The sequence below is a fragment of the Salminus brasiliensis genome, chromosome 23 (genome assembly GCF_030463535.1).
Source record: "Salminus brasiliensis chromosome 23, fSalBra1.hap2, whole genome shotgun sequence".
Taxonomy (NCBI): Eukaryota; Metazoa; Chordata; class Actinopteri; order Characiformes; family Bryconidae; genus Salminus; species Salminus brasiliensis.
This window is the reverse complement of record NC_132900.1, coordinates 26859782-26878701: the sequence shown is the minus strand read 5'-3', so window position 1 is coordinate 26878701 and position 18920 is coordinate 26859782. Positions and strand designations below refer to the sequence as shown.

General features: G+C 45.4%; 1 protein-coding gene across 1 annotated transcript in view; it reads left to right on the top strand.

Annotated features, from left to right (window-relative positions):
- Positions 1 to 1264: 1264 nt before the first annotated feature.
- cdh10a (cadherin 10, type 2a (T2-cadherin)) overlaps positions 1265 to 18920 on the top strand; it is a 41570-nt gene continuing 23914 nt past the window's right edge. Inside the window, exons 1-2 of the mRNA XM_072668515.1 lie at positions 1265 to 1497; positions 8991 to 9364. Coding sequence (XP_072524616.1) covers positions 9134 to 9364 — 231 coding nt within the window. The 5' untranslated portion in view covers positions 1265 to 1497; positions 8991 to 9133. The remainder of the gene's footprint in view (positions 1498 to 8990; positions 9365 to 18920) is intronic.

Sequence of the window (18920 nt, the reverse complement as noted above, 5' to 3'; positions counted from 1 at the left end):
TTCATCAGATCAGGCTACATTTCTCCAGTTATCGACCGTCCAGTTTTGCTGAGCTTGTGCTAACTGCAGCCTCAGCTTTCTGTTCTTGGCTGAAAACAGTGGAACCGGATGTGGTCTCCTGCTATTGAAGCCTTTTAGGTTGGACAAGGTGTCGTTCCTGCTGTCTACAATTGTAGCGATAAGTGGTTACCTTTCTGAGTGAACTCTAGGGACTGCTGTCGTAGCTCCCCCTAGCCCTAGCAATGTTCCTAACACTAGAAGAGTAAGGACTTAACACGTCTCCTTCAATACATGGGAAGCCACCACCTCTTGAACTGCCACCGTTGCGGCGTCGCCAGGTTGCTGACACGCTCAGAGGAAAGCGCTGGGTCCCCAGCTCCACCGCACCAGTGCCGGCAAACACTGCTTAAGAGAGCGCCATCTACCCACCCGGAGACAGCATTGCCAACTTTGCTCTCTATGTTTCTAGCTGCTGATGGCAAAGCGTCATGACTTGGGATTGGACAAACCAGTCCTTTTGGCAGCATCAGCGGCATCGGCAGGCAGCCGACACGCTTGGAGGAAAGCGCCGGGTCCCCAGCTCCACCGCACCAGTGCCGGCCAACATCGCTTAAGAGAGCGCCATCTTCCCACCTGGAGAGATTCCGGCTGCTGATGACAAAGCTTCATGACTTAGGATTGGACAAACCAGTCCTTCTGGCCGCATCAGCGACATCGCCAGGCAGCCGAGATGCTCGGAAGAAAGCGGCGGGTCGCTTAAGAGAGCGCCATCTACCCACCTGGAGAGAGCACTGCCAACTTTGCTCTCTCCGATTCCGGCTGCTGATGGCAAAGCATCATGACTCGCGATTGGACAAACCAATCCATCTGACACCAATAACCACGTCATGCTCAAAATCACTCAAATCCCATATTCAACCCCCCAATTCCAACGGTTATTATGAACATTATCTGCATAAGTTCTTGCATTGCGCTGCCGCAGCCTGATTGGCTGATTCGATAATTGCAGGAGTGAGCAAATGATGTTGCCAAAAAAAATAATAATAAAAAATCACCATCATCAAGATAGTATATAAGTCATCATACCCACTGCCCTAAACCCCAATGTCCTGGATTGAATGCCTCAGTCAGCTGCCAACACTGCTCCCCCCCCCACCCTCCCTTCCTCCCTTCCCTATCACAGCCTTTATAAATGGCAGCCAATCAGAACGCGTCCCCCTCCGCAAACTGCATCCTTGTCTAGCAAAAGCAAGAGAGAGGGAGCGAGTGAGCGAGCGAGAGAGAGTGAGTGAGCGAGCAAGCAAGCAAGAGAGAGTGAGAGCGAGAGCAAGCAAGCGCAAGAGAGAGAGAGAGAGAGAGGCATGCAGCTGGAGCCTCACACACAACTGTAGCCAGTCTTGGAATCTGAGCGCTGCCAAGAGGCAAAAAACAGGAGCCAGTGTCGCACTTCAATGAGAATGACATGCCCTCAAAAGAGCAAGGGAAGCTTCTACTAAGGTAAAGACCTCTCACTGTCTCTGTCTTCACTCTCTGTAGGATAGCCTGCAGCCTAGAATCCTGAACCTTGAACCGTGCATAGCCGATATTTTGTGTTGCTCAGTGGCTTCGGGGAGAGTTCCAGCGGAGCAAAGTGCGTTAGCTGCCTTGATGCTGTCACAGTGGTGATGATGATGATGATGATGATGTTGTTGTTGATGAGTAGGAGGATGATGATGATGATGATCAGGATGTATGATGGTGATGCCAATGTCCTAAGCAGGTGGGTGCTCAGTGTTCCTTGTGCTCGATACTCACTCATCAGTGCCAGACTGAGAAAACTTTCATAAGCCTGCTGATCGTAGCTAGCTTCAAAAAACCTGGCTGCGCTGTTCTACTGTGCGCTTTTGCCGCTTTGCTTATGAGCGCTGGCATCTGGCGTGACTGCTGCAATAAGAAAGCGGCGAAGGGGTGAGTGAATGAAAAGGATGCGTTCCCATGAAAGCTTCACCTACCCCCCCCCCCTCCACCCCCCGAAGACTTGGCGTTCGGATGGAATCAGCAATTAAGTTGCTCAGATCCACGGTATTAAGCCGTGCCGTCGGGTTCCACGTGCCAGCTTGATTTCCTTCAGGTGTTGGTTCTTAAAAGTGCTTGCGTCTTCTCTTCGAGGTGTGCCCTGAACCTGTTTGATGTTTTCCGCCGAGGATATTAGGCTAGGGGGACCGCTTTGATGAGTCAGTCACTGCCTCCCTCTCTTGCTCCCTCTCCCCCTCTCTCTCTCTCACTACGTCTCCTTCGATGAGGCTCAGCCCTGGGTTTTAACTCGGGACGTACAAATGCACAGACACGCTGGCAAAGCTGTTAACACCCAAGCTGCAGTCGTAGACAGCGTCTCTCTCTCTCTCTCTCTCTCTCTTTTTTCCTAAATGCTCCTCGGTGTTCTTCTCCAGGAGGAAAGGTGCTGCCTGTTTGAATGTGGAGTTTGATGAAGGAAAGAAGGGACAGCTGAGACGCAAGATAAGTGCTGGGAGCTCCTCAATGAGGCAGCTTAGTGGCTCTTTTAGTGGCCTCGAGTCCATGAAATTAGTCTCCCTTGACAAAGCTTACAGAAAACCCCGACCCCAGTCAGCCCCGTCAGTTCGGGCCCCTGTTTACTCTGTTTGCCTGTTCCGTTTCCCTTGCTAGACGTTGGGCGCAAGCTGCCAAGCCTTGGAGTGGGCCAGCGTGTGATTTATACGTCCGAGCCCCGGCGCATAATGGCACGACTGTTTCGCCCAAATTAAAGTGCACATTTCCTCCCAGCCGGTGTCACATGTATAATTGCCTTTCAGCGCAGAGATGAAGCACGAGACAAAGTCACTTGCACTTCGATTCCGGATAGCATTTTCTCTCTCTCTCTCTCTCTCTGACTCGGTCTCCCTCACCCCTCCCCGGCTCTCTGTTATGAAGAGGAGGTTCGCAGTGAATGCAATTTGTCTCATAATGAGATAAAAGTCAGAGACAATCAATTTATTTCATTCGAGAGCAATGCAGCGATATTAATGCCAGCCCCCCCTCCCCCACATCCCCCACCCACCCGCCTCCAAGCTCCACCAAGCTCCAGCAGTGGTACACATCTTAGTAATGTTATCCCTGCCTGATGAGCGTCCAATTTATACATTAAAAAAAAAAGCCTGATTTATTCGCCCGCCGGGTCCATGAACACGGCACAGCCAAGTAATCACGGTGTGGCTAACAAGGGTTTTTTTCTGTATCCACTGTAGAACACTGTAGGAGCACCTCGGTGGCCTCCTAATCCCTGTTTTGGGGTCCATATATCATTTATTTGAGGCCTTAAAAGTTAAAGTTAAAGTCTTAAACCACACCAAAAAAAAAAAAAAAAAAAAAAAAACCCAAAAAAAGCCGAGGCCGCACAGAACTTTCAGATTCGTTAAATTCATTGAAAAATCCTGAGCAGCCGAATAAAACGAGAGAAAAACGTCGGGCCTAATAACGTGCGCCTCCAAACGATGGCCTTGATTCTATGAACCTGGCCATATCAAAGCCTGGTCCTCCAGGCAGGCAATCAACATGCAGCAGATTTGATCTGTATCAAAGTTTCAAAACAAAGAAGACAGGGCATTAATATTACAGAGGAGGCAGCAGCTGTGAAAAGTGTCCAGCCTGAGAGATGGAGAGATGGGCGAGCCAGGTAGGGAGGGAGAAAGAGCGAGCGAGCGCCCAGGAAAAGCTCTTGGGCTCCACCAAGTGGTCGTCTTCCTGTATGGCATAGGGAGTTCCTGGCCCGCAACCCGGAGATGAGTCCAAGTGAGCCTGGACACATAAAGCCAACTAACCAGCGAAAGCACGGCCTGGTATTTCTGCGCCATCTCCGGCCATGCCGTTCTTGGATTCCTTGGATTGGATTCTTTGGATTGGCTTGGATTCCATGAATTGCTGATTTATACTTGCACCCAGAAAAGCTGCAACCTGAGCTGAGGGGTTAGATGATGTGGATCACTCTCCTCCATTGGTTCATCATTCCAGAAGCTTTCCGATGTGTCTGCACGGCTTATTATGCAACACGCGTCCAGGATTAATATCCACGATGCTAATGACATTCATGGAAAGGGTTTAAACTATAGCCCTAATTAGAGCATTCAATCATAATAATAATCAAAGAGGTTTAATTGTTACAAAAGGGAGTTGGTTTCACACAAGCCTGAGGCCAAAAAGAGATTAACAGCGGAGTCAACGGTGCTGAGTTGTATTATGCATTTTGAAGGATATTTATACAAGCAGCCATTTAAAGCATTTTCGCTCTGTAGAAAGCCATTAGGTGACTGCTAGGCTTTTTTTTTTTCTTTTCAATTACAAAAGCAATCCCAGCCTAATTTCTGGGGCTTTATTATTTCATCCTTCATTTTAACCGAGACATTCCAAACTTCCAGTGCTATTGGAAATCTATTTCCGTGCGAATGGATACATTTGCTTGGGAAAAAACAAAACAAAAGAAAAACACTCAAGGTTGGTGTTTCTTTGTGTTTCTTGCTCAGTGTCTGGAAAAACAGGTGTTGGGGGCGAGGTATGATTGTGACGAATGTGTCAAAACACCAGTGTTTTGCAGTAAAGGCGACTGTTGCTATGTAACGCCAAATCAAACGGTCATCCAGGGGCGACCAGCGGTACATGAAAGTCATGATTCGGTTTACACTGCAGTTCGGTATAACAGGGAAAGGTGACGAATCCTCCAAATACACAATGCCAAGGTTCTTATCATTCACTATCAACTGAAAGTCAAGTGCTTACAACTCACAGTTTGTTCCTACGTAGTGTTGCATAGCTAAAAACGGACTGAAAAGTGGGCTTTAAGGGCCCATATTATAGTTTGTTTCTGTTGCATTGAACGTCTTGCTCACCACTGAGAGCTCTGACCCTGCGGGCAATTGTTTTTAGACCTAAGTGTTATTTTGAGATATGAATCTCAAAGAGATATGAGGCTAAATCTCGTCCTGAAATCAGGTTTTAGAGACGGCGTGCCTCAAGGCTCCATATCAGGGCTTGCTTTGAACGTCTCTGCTGAAGGCTCAGACCCTGTGGGAAATAGTTTTTAGAGGAAATTGCCATTTTGAGCTATGAAGGAAGGCTAAATATTGTCCTAAAAACAGGTTTAGATATGGCGTGCCTCAAGGCTCTGTCCTAGGGCCCGCTCTCGTTGTTTTCGAACGGCTTGCTTTGCAGTGCCTGAAAAAAAACTCGTAAAAACCCCCAGAAAAACAGAACCTGCAGGAAAGAAGGTAGAAGCGAGATGAGTGGTGTAAGACTGGTGTTTTGGCCTGAAAGAAATGCACATGGCCTGTCATGCTGAGACGCCCCGTCTAAAGCCGGAGCAACAAGCGCAGTGGCAGGCCGCGCGGCCGAAGGCAATTACCGCATCAGGCAGGAAAGCTGCGCTGCTGTGTTTCGGAGTGAAAGGGGGATTTAAATCCAACCCCAGACACGCTGCTCCACATAATCAAAGTCAACTGTATCGATTGGGTTTATATGAGCGGCTTTGCGTACACTCTAGTGCATTTATGCACCTGAGCTTCGCTTTCGGCAGCTTAATCCGCGGATGAAAAACTAGTAAGCGAAAACAGATTTGACACTGGGGAGAGGCGGGTTTCGGGGGAGATGGGGGGAGATGGGGGGGTGGTTGGCCTGTTGCTCGGAGAATAAGATTTGTCTTACGGCTTTATTGAGTTGCGGCGCTTGTTTTCTCGGATTATTCATTGTTAGTGTTCTCGACTCCCACGAGGGTTTTGCATGAGGGGAGCGCCGTCAATAGCTCTGACAGAGGATGAGGAGCAACCTGTGAGAAAAAAACAACAGCAGCTCAACTACAGTCGCAGGCCAAGGATTTAGCTAGAGACTCAAAAACTGGCTTGTGTAATCAGCGTCCTCTTTAATGGCCCTGACACCTAAATCAATACATGTTGTGTGGGGCCACGCCACAGGCTTCATCCTGAATGGAGCGGACTACATATCAGGAGACTGTTATATCAAAGTTTTATTTGATATCAAAGGGCTGCCATTGCAATAAATTTCACCATGAACTCGCTCGGCTCTGCAATCACAGCTTGTTTCCTGACCGAGATCAAACACGATGTGTTAGGTGTGATGTGGTCGGCTCTGTCGGACAGCGGCAGGGTTTCCAAAAGACTTTATTTGCAAATATGTTTTCCTTCTCTTTCAGCTCGTGTTAAAGGAAAGGTGGAGGAGAGCGTGTGGTAGGCTTGGGCGATTGGTCAATACCGTCATCCAGTTGTCCACATCCCTGAATGATGGCTGTATTGTAGAGTAGACCTGAACGGTTCTCACACCGTTCATGATAATGCCGGAGCATAAAACGTAGCCTTCAAAACGTCCCTACATACAACCATAATTCAGCCATTCAAATACAATAACCAGAGTTTCCACTCCACCGCCATCAAAATGCTCAACTCCAGCTGACGAGCTTTTAATGAAGTGACCCATGAAACCTATAAAACTCAATTCAACTGAACCAGAGCAAACATGACAGATTTACTCTTACTATGTTTGTGATTAAAAATGCTAGCATGCTAAACCTAACGACCAACGTTAAATTCAGTCAGCATCCATTTAAACTGTCTCAGCAAGGTTCGGTTAGCACCAGGTCTTGGTGAGCAGTGTAGCAGTGGAGAAATATGAGACTAGTTGTGGTGTTCAGGACGCTCACTAATGTTGCTAACGTTATCATGGACTGAGTGGGAGGAGTTAAACACAGGCACATGCCCAACACGCATACACTCCTTTAAATTTGCGCCATTCAAAAATAGCAATCCGCCAAATTCAATAGGGCCCCAGGTCTGTAGTCTGTCTGTCTGTCCAGTCAGAGATGTGATGTGGGGTTAGCAGAAGAAGATGCTCAGCTCCTTCGCTGCTTTGCTAAACTCGTCGCAATTGTGAAAATGTAAAACTTCATGATGAACAGACCAGTAGAAATGCTCTTCTTGCACTGGCTTCCACTGGCAGTTATGAAGGTTGTTTCCTTCTCCTGGAAAGTTGATATTTTAAGAGCCATCTATTGTTAAAAGAAAGAGAGGCTACTACCCAACCCTACACCTCCAATATTTAGGTACCCCTAAAGCCTGAAGGCCATCAATTATTGCATTAGTTGTTTTAGTGTTGAGTGCCTGCAGGGTGGTAGATCTTCTGGGCCAGGACTGGACTGTAATGGAACCTTTTTTGGCACATTTATTTTATTAAATGTATCTCAACTTTTAGTGTTTTTCAATTTTGACTGTTGTGAAAATTTAAAACTTCATGATGAACAGACCAGTAGAAATGCTCTTCTTGCACTGGCTTCCACTGGAAGTTATGAAGGTTGTTTCCTTCTCCTGGAAAGTTGATATTTTAAGAGCCATCTATTGTTGTCAGATGTTAATGTTGGAGGAAACCAAGCTTCTCTTCTATGGCAGTTTCTGTAAAAGAAAGAGAAGCTACTACCCAACCCTACACTCTAGGCAAAGAGGGTACTACAAACAGCAGTACTGGAAAAGGGTCAAATAGTAGGAGCTCTATGTAATGTTCAGTGTAGAACCATCTACAAAAGAACCCTTTAACAAGCCAACAAACCATTCAAGCATCTAAATGGTTCTTTGAGTTGACTTGTGGCTTTAAACAGAACCATTACCTTTGCTGAAAAACCCATGAAGAAAAGCCTGTTAGAACAAAGCTCTTGTCAGAAGAGATCCTAAAGTAAAGAGTACGGCTCAATTCAGCTTTATTGTCATTCTGTTCATATCCGAATCTGAAGGAGATGAAACACACTTTCTTTTTCTTCGCACTGGAATGGATAACAAATAAACAGCTACTGGACATTTTACAAATATTGTAAAAGAAAAAAAATTCTATAAATCCTCTTCCTCACTTAACAGACAATATAATCCTGGTAATGGGAAAATGATTGATGGGCAAAAAGGCTAAATTGATTTGGGCATAAATAAATGAGCAAATGCCTGTGCTGCCAAAAAGAGTTCTTTGGAGCGATGCCATAGAAGAAGCTCCTTTGGTTCCGTGAAGAACTTTTCAAGGGATTTTTCTTCAAACACCCAATTGAAACAACTTAACTAAAAGACTTGAAAGCAGTCATGGAAGCAGAAAGGCTTCATCTATGACAGGGGTGCTTATCTCCTGGTCCTGGACATCTCCCTCTCTGGAGACTCCAATATTTAGGTACCCCTAAAGCCTGAAGGCCATTAATACTTGCGTCAGTTGTGTTAGAGTAGAGTGCCTGCAGGGTGGTAGATCTTCTGGGCCAGGACTGGACTGTAATGAACCCTTTTTTGGCACATTTATTTTATTAGATGCATCTCAACGTTTAGTGTTTTTCAATTTTGACTGTTGTGGAAATTTAAAACTTCATGATGCACTGACCAATAGAAATGCTCTTCTTGCATTGGCTTCCACTGGCAATTATTGTCCTGGAAAGTTATTATAGATATTTTAGAGATACTCACCTATAAAGAAATATGTAGCACCTCAAACCTAAACCTGGTCCTAGTACTTTGTTTACCCAATCATTACCAATTCATAGGCAATAAGAGTCCAGCCACCATCTCTTTTAGAATGGGTCATTGTGCTCTCTCAGGCTCTGGCTGCTGATGGCAGGCAGCAAGCTTTGGGTCATTGTAGCAGTGCCTTAGTCTGCTGGACCAATCTAGGATGAACTTTTGACGTCTGAACCCAAGTAGATGTTCTGTAGAGACCTATTTTTATCACAATAACCAATCTCCACCAAATTTGAAAGGGCTTGCAACATGGGGCATGGTACTATTGGCACAAAGCATCTTGAAGAATGTAGTAAATGCCAGAGAAATATGACATCTGCTTGCTGTTTGATATCAAAGAGCTGCCATTGCACTTAATGGAATTTTCCCTCTTGACAGGAGTTGCCGTGACCTCGGACAAATCGAAACTTTATATTTTCATTCCCTTTTTTTCCCCACTTTGATTTTTTTTTCTCGCAGGGAATCAAAGGAACATCAAAGCCAGCGTCTACAATGCCAGAGTTGCTGATCCAACCGTTTAGATCATTCGCCGTTCAGCGCTGCCTTCCTTATTAGATTATTCATCCGGAATTGTGCCTGTCCCAAGGATCAATCGGATACTGATGATGATGATGATGATTCACTTCCTCTGGCTGTTCCCGCTGCTCGGCTTCCTCCCTCCGGGCTCTCCTGTCATGCTGGTGGTACGGAGTCGGGGTAGTGTCCTCCGCCCTTCCAGCCAAGCGCAGCAACCTGAGGGGAGAGCGCTGCACAGATCCAAGCGCGACTGGATGTGGAGGCAGTTCTTCCTGTCGGAGGAGTACATGGGGAACAACTACCAGTACGTCGGCAAGGTGAGGTGTAGCGCGATGGGGTCGGGCTCACAAACGAGCCCCTGGGGGTGGGGGGGGGGGGGTTGGGATGTGAAGACATGAAGGGGGGATGGGGGATATGGCTCCCCTTTGAGGTTTTATGTGGCATGGCATAATATTTGAATATGAATGCAGCACTTTGAAAAACTTGACGCCATTATCAAAGAAAAGCCACGCAAATGTGAATTACACACTCGCTGAGGCATGAATATTCAGACTGAGAGAAAGGCAGAGCCACAGTAAAGATGGGGGCCAGAGGAGGGGGATTCGGTGGAGTTTTGGGTATTTTGTACTGGGCTTTGAGCCTGGTTTTACTGCTCTCATTTCTAGGACGAAAGTAGCTCCCCAGAGACCTGACTGGATTTGACAATTACGGGCTATTTCATTGTCTCTCTCTTTCTCTCTCTCTCTCTCTCTCTCTCTCTCACACACACTTTTTTTTTACCCATTGACTTCCCACCCATCTGCAATGAATGTGCTGTGTGAAAAGGAAAGGGGCTTCATCAATTCATCAAGCTGCAATTCACCGATGTGCCACATTTATGCCACATTAAGCATGAAAAAGAAGCCCATACCAGCATCATCAGCACGTTGTCTTCTCTCGACGTGTACGGATCATGATGTAGACTTCGCAATAATGGAAGGAAATGGCTCCCTTTTGTTGTCGCAGTTGGCAGTGCAACATTTAGGGTGGCTTAATGCGGCGCCTAATGGTGTTCCAGGAGCCCATATTTGGGTGTGTTGGCTGTTCTAACTCCGAAATCCCAGGCCTAGCAACTAATCAGGATTGTTATTTGGTAACTGTATTTATTATTCAACCACAGCAATGGTCAGTAACTATCAGTAGGACCTGGGCTTGTATTTCTAAAATGTCTCAGAGTAGGGGTGATGATCTGGGACCTACCAGGAACATATCCTAGATCTGCACTGCTACTCTGATAAGCGTCATTTCCTACGTCTTGGTGCTGCTGCGATTTGAGAACATCCCACAAGAGCACATGGAGATTCATCACAATCACATACCTAAATACAGATCAGCCATAACCTAAAACCACTGCCTATCTGCTTCCAGTGGCACTCGTCAAAGGGGTGGGATGTATTAGGCAGCAAGTGAACAGTCTTGAAGTTCTTCAAGTTGACATGTAGGAAGCAGGACAGAAGGCCAAGCATTCAGGATCTGAGCCACATTGTCAGGGGCCAAATTATAATGGTTAGACGAGTAGTTCAGAACATCTCCAAAACATGTGGCCAGTCCCTACCAAAAGTGCTCCAAGGAAGGACACCAACAAAGGTCATGGAGCGCCCAAGGCCCACTGATGTGCTTCATAGAGGCCCCACCTCAAACTTACAGGACTTGAAGGATGTGCTGATAACCTGTTGAAGCCAGATAGACCTTAGGATACCTTCAGAGGTCTTGTCGAGTCCATGCCTTGATGGGACAGTGCTGTTTTGGCAGCACGAGGTGGGCCTACACAATATAAGGTGGGTGGTTATCGTTAGTGGTGATGGCAATTAACAATAAGCAGGTGGATGAGATGAGATGGAGATGGCGTTCTTGGAATTGTTCACTCGATCTATTGATTCCCAACCAAGGATCGACCACAACGTTAACTGTTCGGAATGTGAGCACTTCATCATGGCTAACTAACTATGGAATCAATCCCTATTAGACTGTCTCTCTAAGGGGTGGATCCGAACACAGCTTAGATGGGCTGGAGCCTGGATGGCCTTGAGTCTGGCCAGGAATCCCTTGGAAAAATGAATCAATTAATTGGCTAATTAGCAAGCCCTGAGACAGAGTGGGTGTGACAGAGCAGAAAAACACTAAAATGCCCAAGGTGGAGGTATTCAAAGAATCCAGGGCTTTGATTTAAAGGGCATTTTGGACCATAGGTAGTAAAAAGGGGCTATCTTATATATAATGCTGCAACTTTGTAGTGGATTGCTTTATTTCTTGCGCATTACATTGGTCAGGAAAGCCGTTTGTTGACCATTGTAAACACTAGGCCCGAATTAATAATCCAGTGTGAATATTTCAGTGTAAATCCTTGAGTATTTATTAACATTGGTCAGGAAAATTGTTTGCTGGCCATTATAAACACTGGGCCCAACATGAGCCAGTGTAAATAATCCAGTGAAAGTACTTGATCTTATGCCAGTAATCGTAAAATGACATGAATGTTTTATGAAGTGAATGGAATTGTATTGATACAAGGGCTCTAAAGTGACATTTTTCCATTTATATCATTCTCAAATTGTGGACTCCAGTTATAAACTCCATATTCTTGATATTACTTAAAAAAAAAAAACAATTTTATAGAAGTAAAAAATCTTCTTAACTTTCAATGGAAGTCAATGTAAAAAGATTTCATCCAGGTCATTCTGGAGCAATTCTGTTGGTCCAAATTATGATAAAATTCAGACCCAATGTTATGAACAACTGCCAGAATCACATTATGTCAAAAAGTGAACTCTTTATAACAGGAAAGATTCAGATACAAGGTTGCATAACTGTGATTCAACATATTGGTTTTGTTAACTTTGAAATTTGAACCGTGATAGTTTACATACATATTCATGCCTATTTTTCAGTATGTATTTAAGTACTTACAATATACAGAGAGATATAGGGGCAATATAGGGTCAGCCCCCCCCCAAATATTCAAACGTTAGCTACGTTCAAATATTCAAATATTAGCTACGTTTAACTTGATATGCACCCCCAGGTCTGTAAAGACTGCTTAGAAAACTGCATGTGGTAGACATTGACGATGCAGCATTGTGGGAAATGTAGTTTTCTAGCTACAGCATGCGTGAATTTACGTTAGCGTGTTGTGACAATGACTAATCACTCCATTTGCATTGCTGCCCGCTTCATAAGGGGTCTGATGAACACACATGACCAGGCGACTCAAACGTGCTGGGATGTCCCTTATAATAATAATAATAATAATAATAATAATAAACAACATCATCCATGAGCTGTTGAATCCCACTCCACCCGGTAGTTTTTCCCCCCTCACAAAAGTCATGCGGCCCTATGGCCTATGCGGATGTATTTTAAGGGCCCTGATATCAAGACAAGGTAATTCCATTCACAATTAATAATTCTAGGTATTCTTGCGATTACTATTTCCTCAAAAATACGTTATTCGATGTTTATGGTCGTTCTAAGGAGAATCTCTGCAGGTAGACTTCAGCCATAGTGTTAAACTAATGAATTGATACCTTTCCGATGTCCATTGCATTGAAACTGGCTTGCTTACTGGGTTGCTTACCCCTGTTTTGTGACTCAGTATTTCAAAGACAAAAAACAAGCTGTGGCTTCAAAGACAATCCAGTATAAAGCACTGCAGTGGCTAACCTTGAGTCCAGCCTGGCAGTGCCACTTCATCTCTATTATCCCAGATTCGGAAGGTTTACCTGAAAAGACCCTGCAACTCCTCTTGTCAAGAAAGTTCCAATGACCTGTGACTTGCTGCTAATGACTGCTGGTGTAGTTTGGCATGCCATTTGCTTTGAGTGAGCTTGATGAGTGAGTAGTTGAATCGTGCTGGACAGCTGGCCAGCAATTAGGCCAGGCTGGACTAGCCAGTGGCTCTTTCTAAGAATAGTTGAGCAAACCAACATCCTTTCATTTACACATCTGGAACTCTGCGGCCATTTATTTAATTTTCTTTTTTTATGCTTATAAAGCACGCAGTGTTGGGCACATATTTCAAAATATATGTACATATTAATAAGGCATGTATGGATGCAAGTACATAGATATTTTTCTTTTGGTAAATACATATAGGGACATATATTTTAGAAAGGCTTTATATCACAATTTGTTTTATATTTGTGCTTGACCCCTTAACACAGAATAGCTTATTACACTTTAAGGTGTATTACTTAGTACCCACAGGGTGTTCTGTTCAAACTGGTGAGGCTATTCTCTGGTTATAGAAATTTATATATAACACTTTCGGCCCACCGGCGGACCACAGGCTTTTTAAGGGGTGAAACGGCTGAAATTGATGTCCCACCTGAAATCAATGTGAAATATGCTTGTTTAAGGTGGTTGTAGCTTCAGTAATGAAAAGGCCTGTCACGACCAGTACAGCTGGTGGAGGGCCCATGGGCAAACCTCCAGATTGACTATGTCAGACCGCTACTGGTCGCAAAGGGACGATACAGACCTACTCTTCACAGTCTGTGAATCCCGTGGCGCCCCCCTACAGGTATTTACAGCCCAATCATCCTCGTGCAGCACCATCTGCAGGAGCCTGAAGTTACCACCACCTTAAACACACGAGGTGACACACAGGATTTTTTTTAGTCCAGGGAGCTTATAGTCCATTTATTTTTGGCATATATGTGACAAATATATGTTGAATGTAAGGGAATTCCATATACTCAAAAATATATAAATCCATATGGGGAATGTATAAAAGCATAGAACAGCAGAAGTTCATTTTTCGCATGACACTCAAGTGCAGAATGCCATGAAAACAGAGATGGTCAGTGACATGCCCTGAAGGAGGTCTAGCGCACAAAGGGCAAAAGGTGCACGTTGTGCTGGGAAGAGTGCTGGGCAATGGGTGCTGCTGAGTCTACTGTCAGCTGGCAGCATCTTTTCTGTCTGGATTAGGATTGTTTGTGAATCGGCGAGAACACAGTGAACAGAGTGGGGCTTTTGCTGCAACTTGCTGTAGCCTCAGTGTTAAAGAGTTTTTGTGGTCACTCTCTTGGTCAGTTTGTTGGCAAAAGAGCTGCTTTGTAGCAGAAGTGAACCAGAACCCCACTCTCTTACAGTGGCTGTGTTTACATGCTCTGCAACAGATTCATATCGCAGCTTGATGTAAGAGCACACTGATTTTTAAAGAATTTATTTGCAAATAATGGTGGAAAATAAGTATTTGGTCAATAACAAAAGTTCATCTCATTACTTTGTTATATATCCTTTGTTGGCAATGACAGAGGTCAAACATTTTCTGTAAGTCTTCACAAGGTTGGCACACACCGTTGCTGGTACGTTGGCCCATTCCTCCATGCAGATCTCCTCTAGAGCAGTGATGTTTTGGGGCTGTCGGTGGGCAACACAGACTTTCAACTCCCTCCAAAGGTTTTCTATGGGGTTGAGATCTGGAGACTGGCTAGGCCACTCCAGGACCTTGAAATGCTTCTTACGAAGCCACTCCTTTGTTGCCCTGACAGTGTGCTTGGGATCATTGTCATGCTGAAAGACCCAGCCACGTTTCATCTTCAATGCCCTTGCTGATGGAAGGAGGTTTGCACTCAAAATCTCACAATACATGGCCCCATTCATTCTTTCATGTACACGGACCAGTCGTCCTAATACCTCTGCAGAGAAACAGCCCCAAAGCATGATGTTGCCACCCCCATGCTTCACAGTTGGTATGGTGTTCTTTGGATGCAACTCAACATTCACTCTCCTCCAAACCCAACGAGTTGTGTTTGTACCAAACAGTTCTACTTTGGTTTCATCTGACCATAAGACATTCTCCCAATACTCTTCCGGAACATCCAAATGCTCTCTAGCAAACTTCAGACGCGCCCGGATCTGTACTGGCTTAAACAGGGGAACACGTCTGGCACTGCAAGATCTGAGTCCCTGGCGGCGTAGTGTGTTACTGACGGTAGCCTTTGTAACGTTGGTCCCAGCTTTCTGCAGGTCATTCACTAGGTCCCCCCGTGTGGTTTCTGGGATTTTTGCTCACCGTTCTTGTGATCATTTTGACCCCACGGGCTGAGATCTTGCGTGGAGCCCCATCGAGGGAGATTAGCAGTGTTAGCAGTCTTGTAGGTCTCCCATTTTCTGATTATTGCTCCCACAGTAGATTTCTTCACACCAAGCTGCTTGCCTATTGCAGATTCAGTCTTCCCAGCCTGGTGCAGGTCTACAATTTTGTTTCTGGTGTCCTTCGACAGCTCTTTGGTCTTCATCATAGTGGAGTTTGGAGTGTGACTGTTTGAGGTTGTGGGCAGGTGTCTTTTATACTGTTAACAAGTTCAAACAGGTGCCATTAATACAGGTAATGAGTGGAGGACAGAGAAGCAGTCAGGTAAGCAATAAGTGGGGAGAGAGCTTCATCTACCCACCCAGAGAGAGCTCTGGTGGGACTCCATGGCTCTTGGGATTTGAACTTGCAACCTCTGGGCCATAATACTGCATTAGACCACGCTGAGCCACTAGGAGCCCCCTCTGGCAGGATATTTGATCACGTTTCTGGGCAGATTTGGTAGTTTTGGTGTCCTGGCCCAGACCTGACCTTTACACACTGTCCAAGTCCAAGATTGTGATGTGTGTTTGGGGTCATTGTCCTGTCGCAACACCCAGTCTCAGGTATCAGGAGGAATTCTCAGGTAGTCCTCCTTTGGCATTATACCACTACCATTTTGTGCAATGTACAGGTTCCACTGGCAGCAAGACAGCCCCAGTGCAGGACTCTACCACCACCATACTTGACTGCTTTTGCATGACTCTTGTCAATGTCCTGGTTCGGCCCAGTTTTTTAGACTTTCTGTGGGCCTGATCTTAACTATTAGCCAACATGTGTGGGGAAGTTGGCTGGACGGTGTAACTTCAGCTCTCACAGACAACAGCCAGGAGTTTCACATTTCCAGGGATGATGGTCCAACTCAGCATTAAAGTGTTGCCTTACAAAGTTGTAGCTTGTACTTTTTCATGCATGAAAAAAGTACGCTTATCTGTCTAAATGTGTGTTTCGTCTTAAGGGAAAAGCCAGGTCCCCTGTGGCTCCTCCTTATGCAATGCATGAAAATGTAATTTCCTACGTCAGGTTTGTTCAAGTCCAATTTGGCTCCCCCGAATCAGCTGGAGAACATTTCTGAAGAGGTGTTGGTTGTTAGAGTTTTCAAACGGTCTCTCTGTAGGTAATACTGTATCAGTGATGTTATCTGAAAATGCTATTTTAAGCACTGTATGAAATTTGGCACTTGATTTAGCCTCCCTGCTAAGAAACGGGGATGGGTTTTGTCTTCAGAGCATCTCCGGTCCATCTAAAGATGCTATTACATCTCTTTTTTTGAGCAATTTCTAGCAGGAAATTGGATCATTCTTCAAGAAGACCAGTCCGTCTGGACAGCTGGGAGTACACACTATGGTTCCCTTTGGCTTTCTCAAAAAATAAACCAAAGCTGTAACAACAACAACAACAGTATGTAAATGTAGATTTTTCCACTGTTTAAGGTCCAGGTCTTGATCTCATTACTTCAAGTTTTGCAACAACACCGTCATTAGTCTTTTTTTTCCCCCTTTTTTCTCGCACCCGTTGCATAAATGAACACCTGCAGAGCCAAGCTGATGAGGTCGGCTTTCTCAAACTGGGTCAAGGAGGTGCAAATTGAGTTGCGTTGTAGTTTCCAGCGCTTCTTCAGGGCTTTTCTCTTGTCTGCAAGTGCCTGTCAGTGAGCTACACCCTGAAGCCCATGTCCCTCTGCAGAAGTTTCCTATGTTTGGACTGAGCTGTCATGATTTTGACCATTCCCCTGCCCTTAACACATCATTGGATGTTGTCCCTGTCTCCCATATCTCTACCAATTTGGGCTCCAGTTAGCTTTTTGGCAGAAACATGTGGGAAATCAGTACTTAAGTGAATGAACTGACATATACACCGATCAGCCATAACATTAGCATAACACTCCTGCCTAATATTGAGTAGGATCCCTTCGTGCAACCACAACAGATCTGACCGTTCGAGGCAAGGACTCCACAAGACCTGTGGGGGTGTCCTGTGGTATCTGGCACAAAGACGGACTTTAGCGGCAGATCCGTTAAGTCCTGTAAGTTGTGAGGTCAGTGGGGCCTCCATGGATCGCATCAATGAGTCTTAGGTGCCCATGGCCCAGTCGCTGGTCCTTTCTTGGAGCACTTGTTGGTAGGTACTGACCAATGCATTCCCTACGATGAGCGAGTGGCCAGAAATCCTAGAGAGCACAGTTGGCCTCATTTTCTTTGGGTGGGTAAGACAACCCTTCCTCGTCCCCTCATCGTTTAACATGATGCCAGCCAGTGAGGGTGTCCAGTAGCTGGCGTGACAGAGCTGGCAGAAAGCCAAATGCTAGAGGGACGTGCTTTTGAATCATGTTACACAGGACGGTGAATGTAGTGTTAGGGTTCTTGCCCAAGGATTCCTATTGGTGTAGTGTGGTGGTCTTGTCCAGCTGGGGAATTAAACCCTGGCCTGAAGTGTTTGGGTTCTTGCCCAAGGACTCCTATTGGTATAGTGTGGTGGTCTTGCCCAGCTCCTTGGGTAAGAACCCAAAAACTTCAGGCCAGGGTTTAATTTCCCAGCTGGGCAAGACCACCACACTACACCAATAAGAGTCCTTGTGCAAGAACCCAAACACTTTCCCAGCTGGGCTAGACCACCACACTACACCAATAGGAGTCCTTGGGCAACAACCCTAACAGTACTGGCCAGGGTTTGATTTCCCAGCTGGACAAGACCACCACACTACGCCAAAAAGAGTCTTTGGGCAAGAACCCAAACACTACAGGCCAGGGTTAGATTTCCCAGCTGGACAAGACCACCACACTACACCAAAAAGAGTCTTTGGGCAAGAACCCAAACACTACAGGCCAGGGTTAGATTTCCCAGCTGGACAAGACCACCACACTACACCAATAGGAGTACTTGGGCAACAACCCTAACAGTACTGGCCAGGGTTTGATTTCCCAGCTGGACAAGACCACCACACTACACCAAAAAGAGTCTTTGGGCAAGAACCCAAACACTGCAATCACCTTCCTGTGTTAGTAATAGAGAATGGGAATGACTGACCATCGTATCCTAGTGGAGGCAACTCCAGCTTCATTACAGTGGCACACATCAACCAAACCACCTAAGCCTTGAAATAATTGATTGATTGTGCCGGCATTTCTATTAAGAAAAAACTCTTTATTAAGGAGAATTCTATAAAACGCACACAAGCCATCCCCGAAAGGATGCAGAAGTGCGTTGCCGCCGCAATGGAGTTTTGGGCACCAGTTGTGCCCCAACGCCTTGGCAACTAGTCCCGTCCAGCACACACATGAGTGAGAACGTAATCGTGCATCAGCAGACAGAATGTGGCAGTTGCGGAGCTGGAGGGTGAATCAGTCCCTTCGAGTGGAGAATCAGGTGACAGACCGTGGCGGCCTGACTTCATGCGCGGTTATAATTTCATACACGCTCAATATTCAGGGCAAGCCGCACGCCAGAATATTCCATGCACTGGTATAAGCTGTGCTTTTGCTCTTGAGTGAAATGCAGTGGCGGACTTAGTGGATTATATAACATGGATTTCGACGAGGTGCTTTGTCAAGCTAATCTGGTTATGATAGTAAAAAAAAACATAAATAAATAAATTATTTATGGAGAAAGACACAGCAGAGGGAATGTGAATGGCATTTTCTAGCATTAAATATATACATACATATATACACATACATATATGTGCTTTAATAATTAGAGAAAAGGCTTCAGCAACTTTTTAAGAGCTAAATGGACAATCAGTCAGTGGGCTGGAT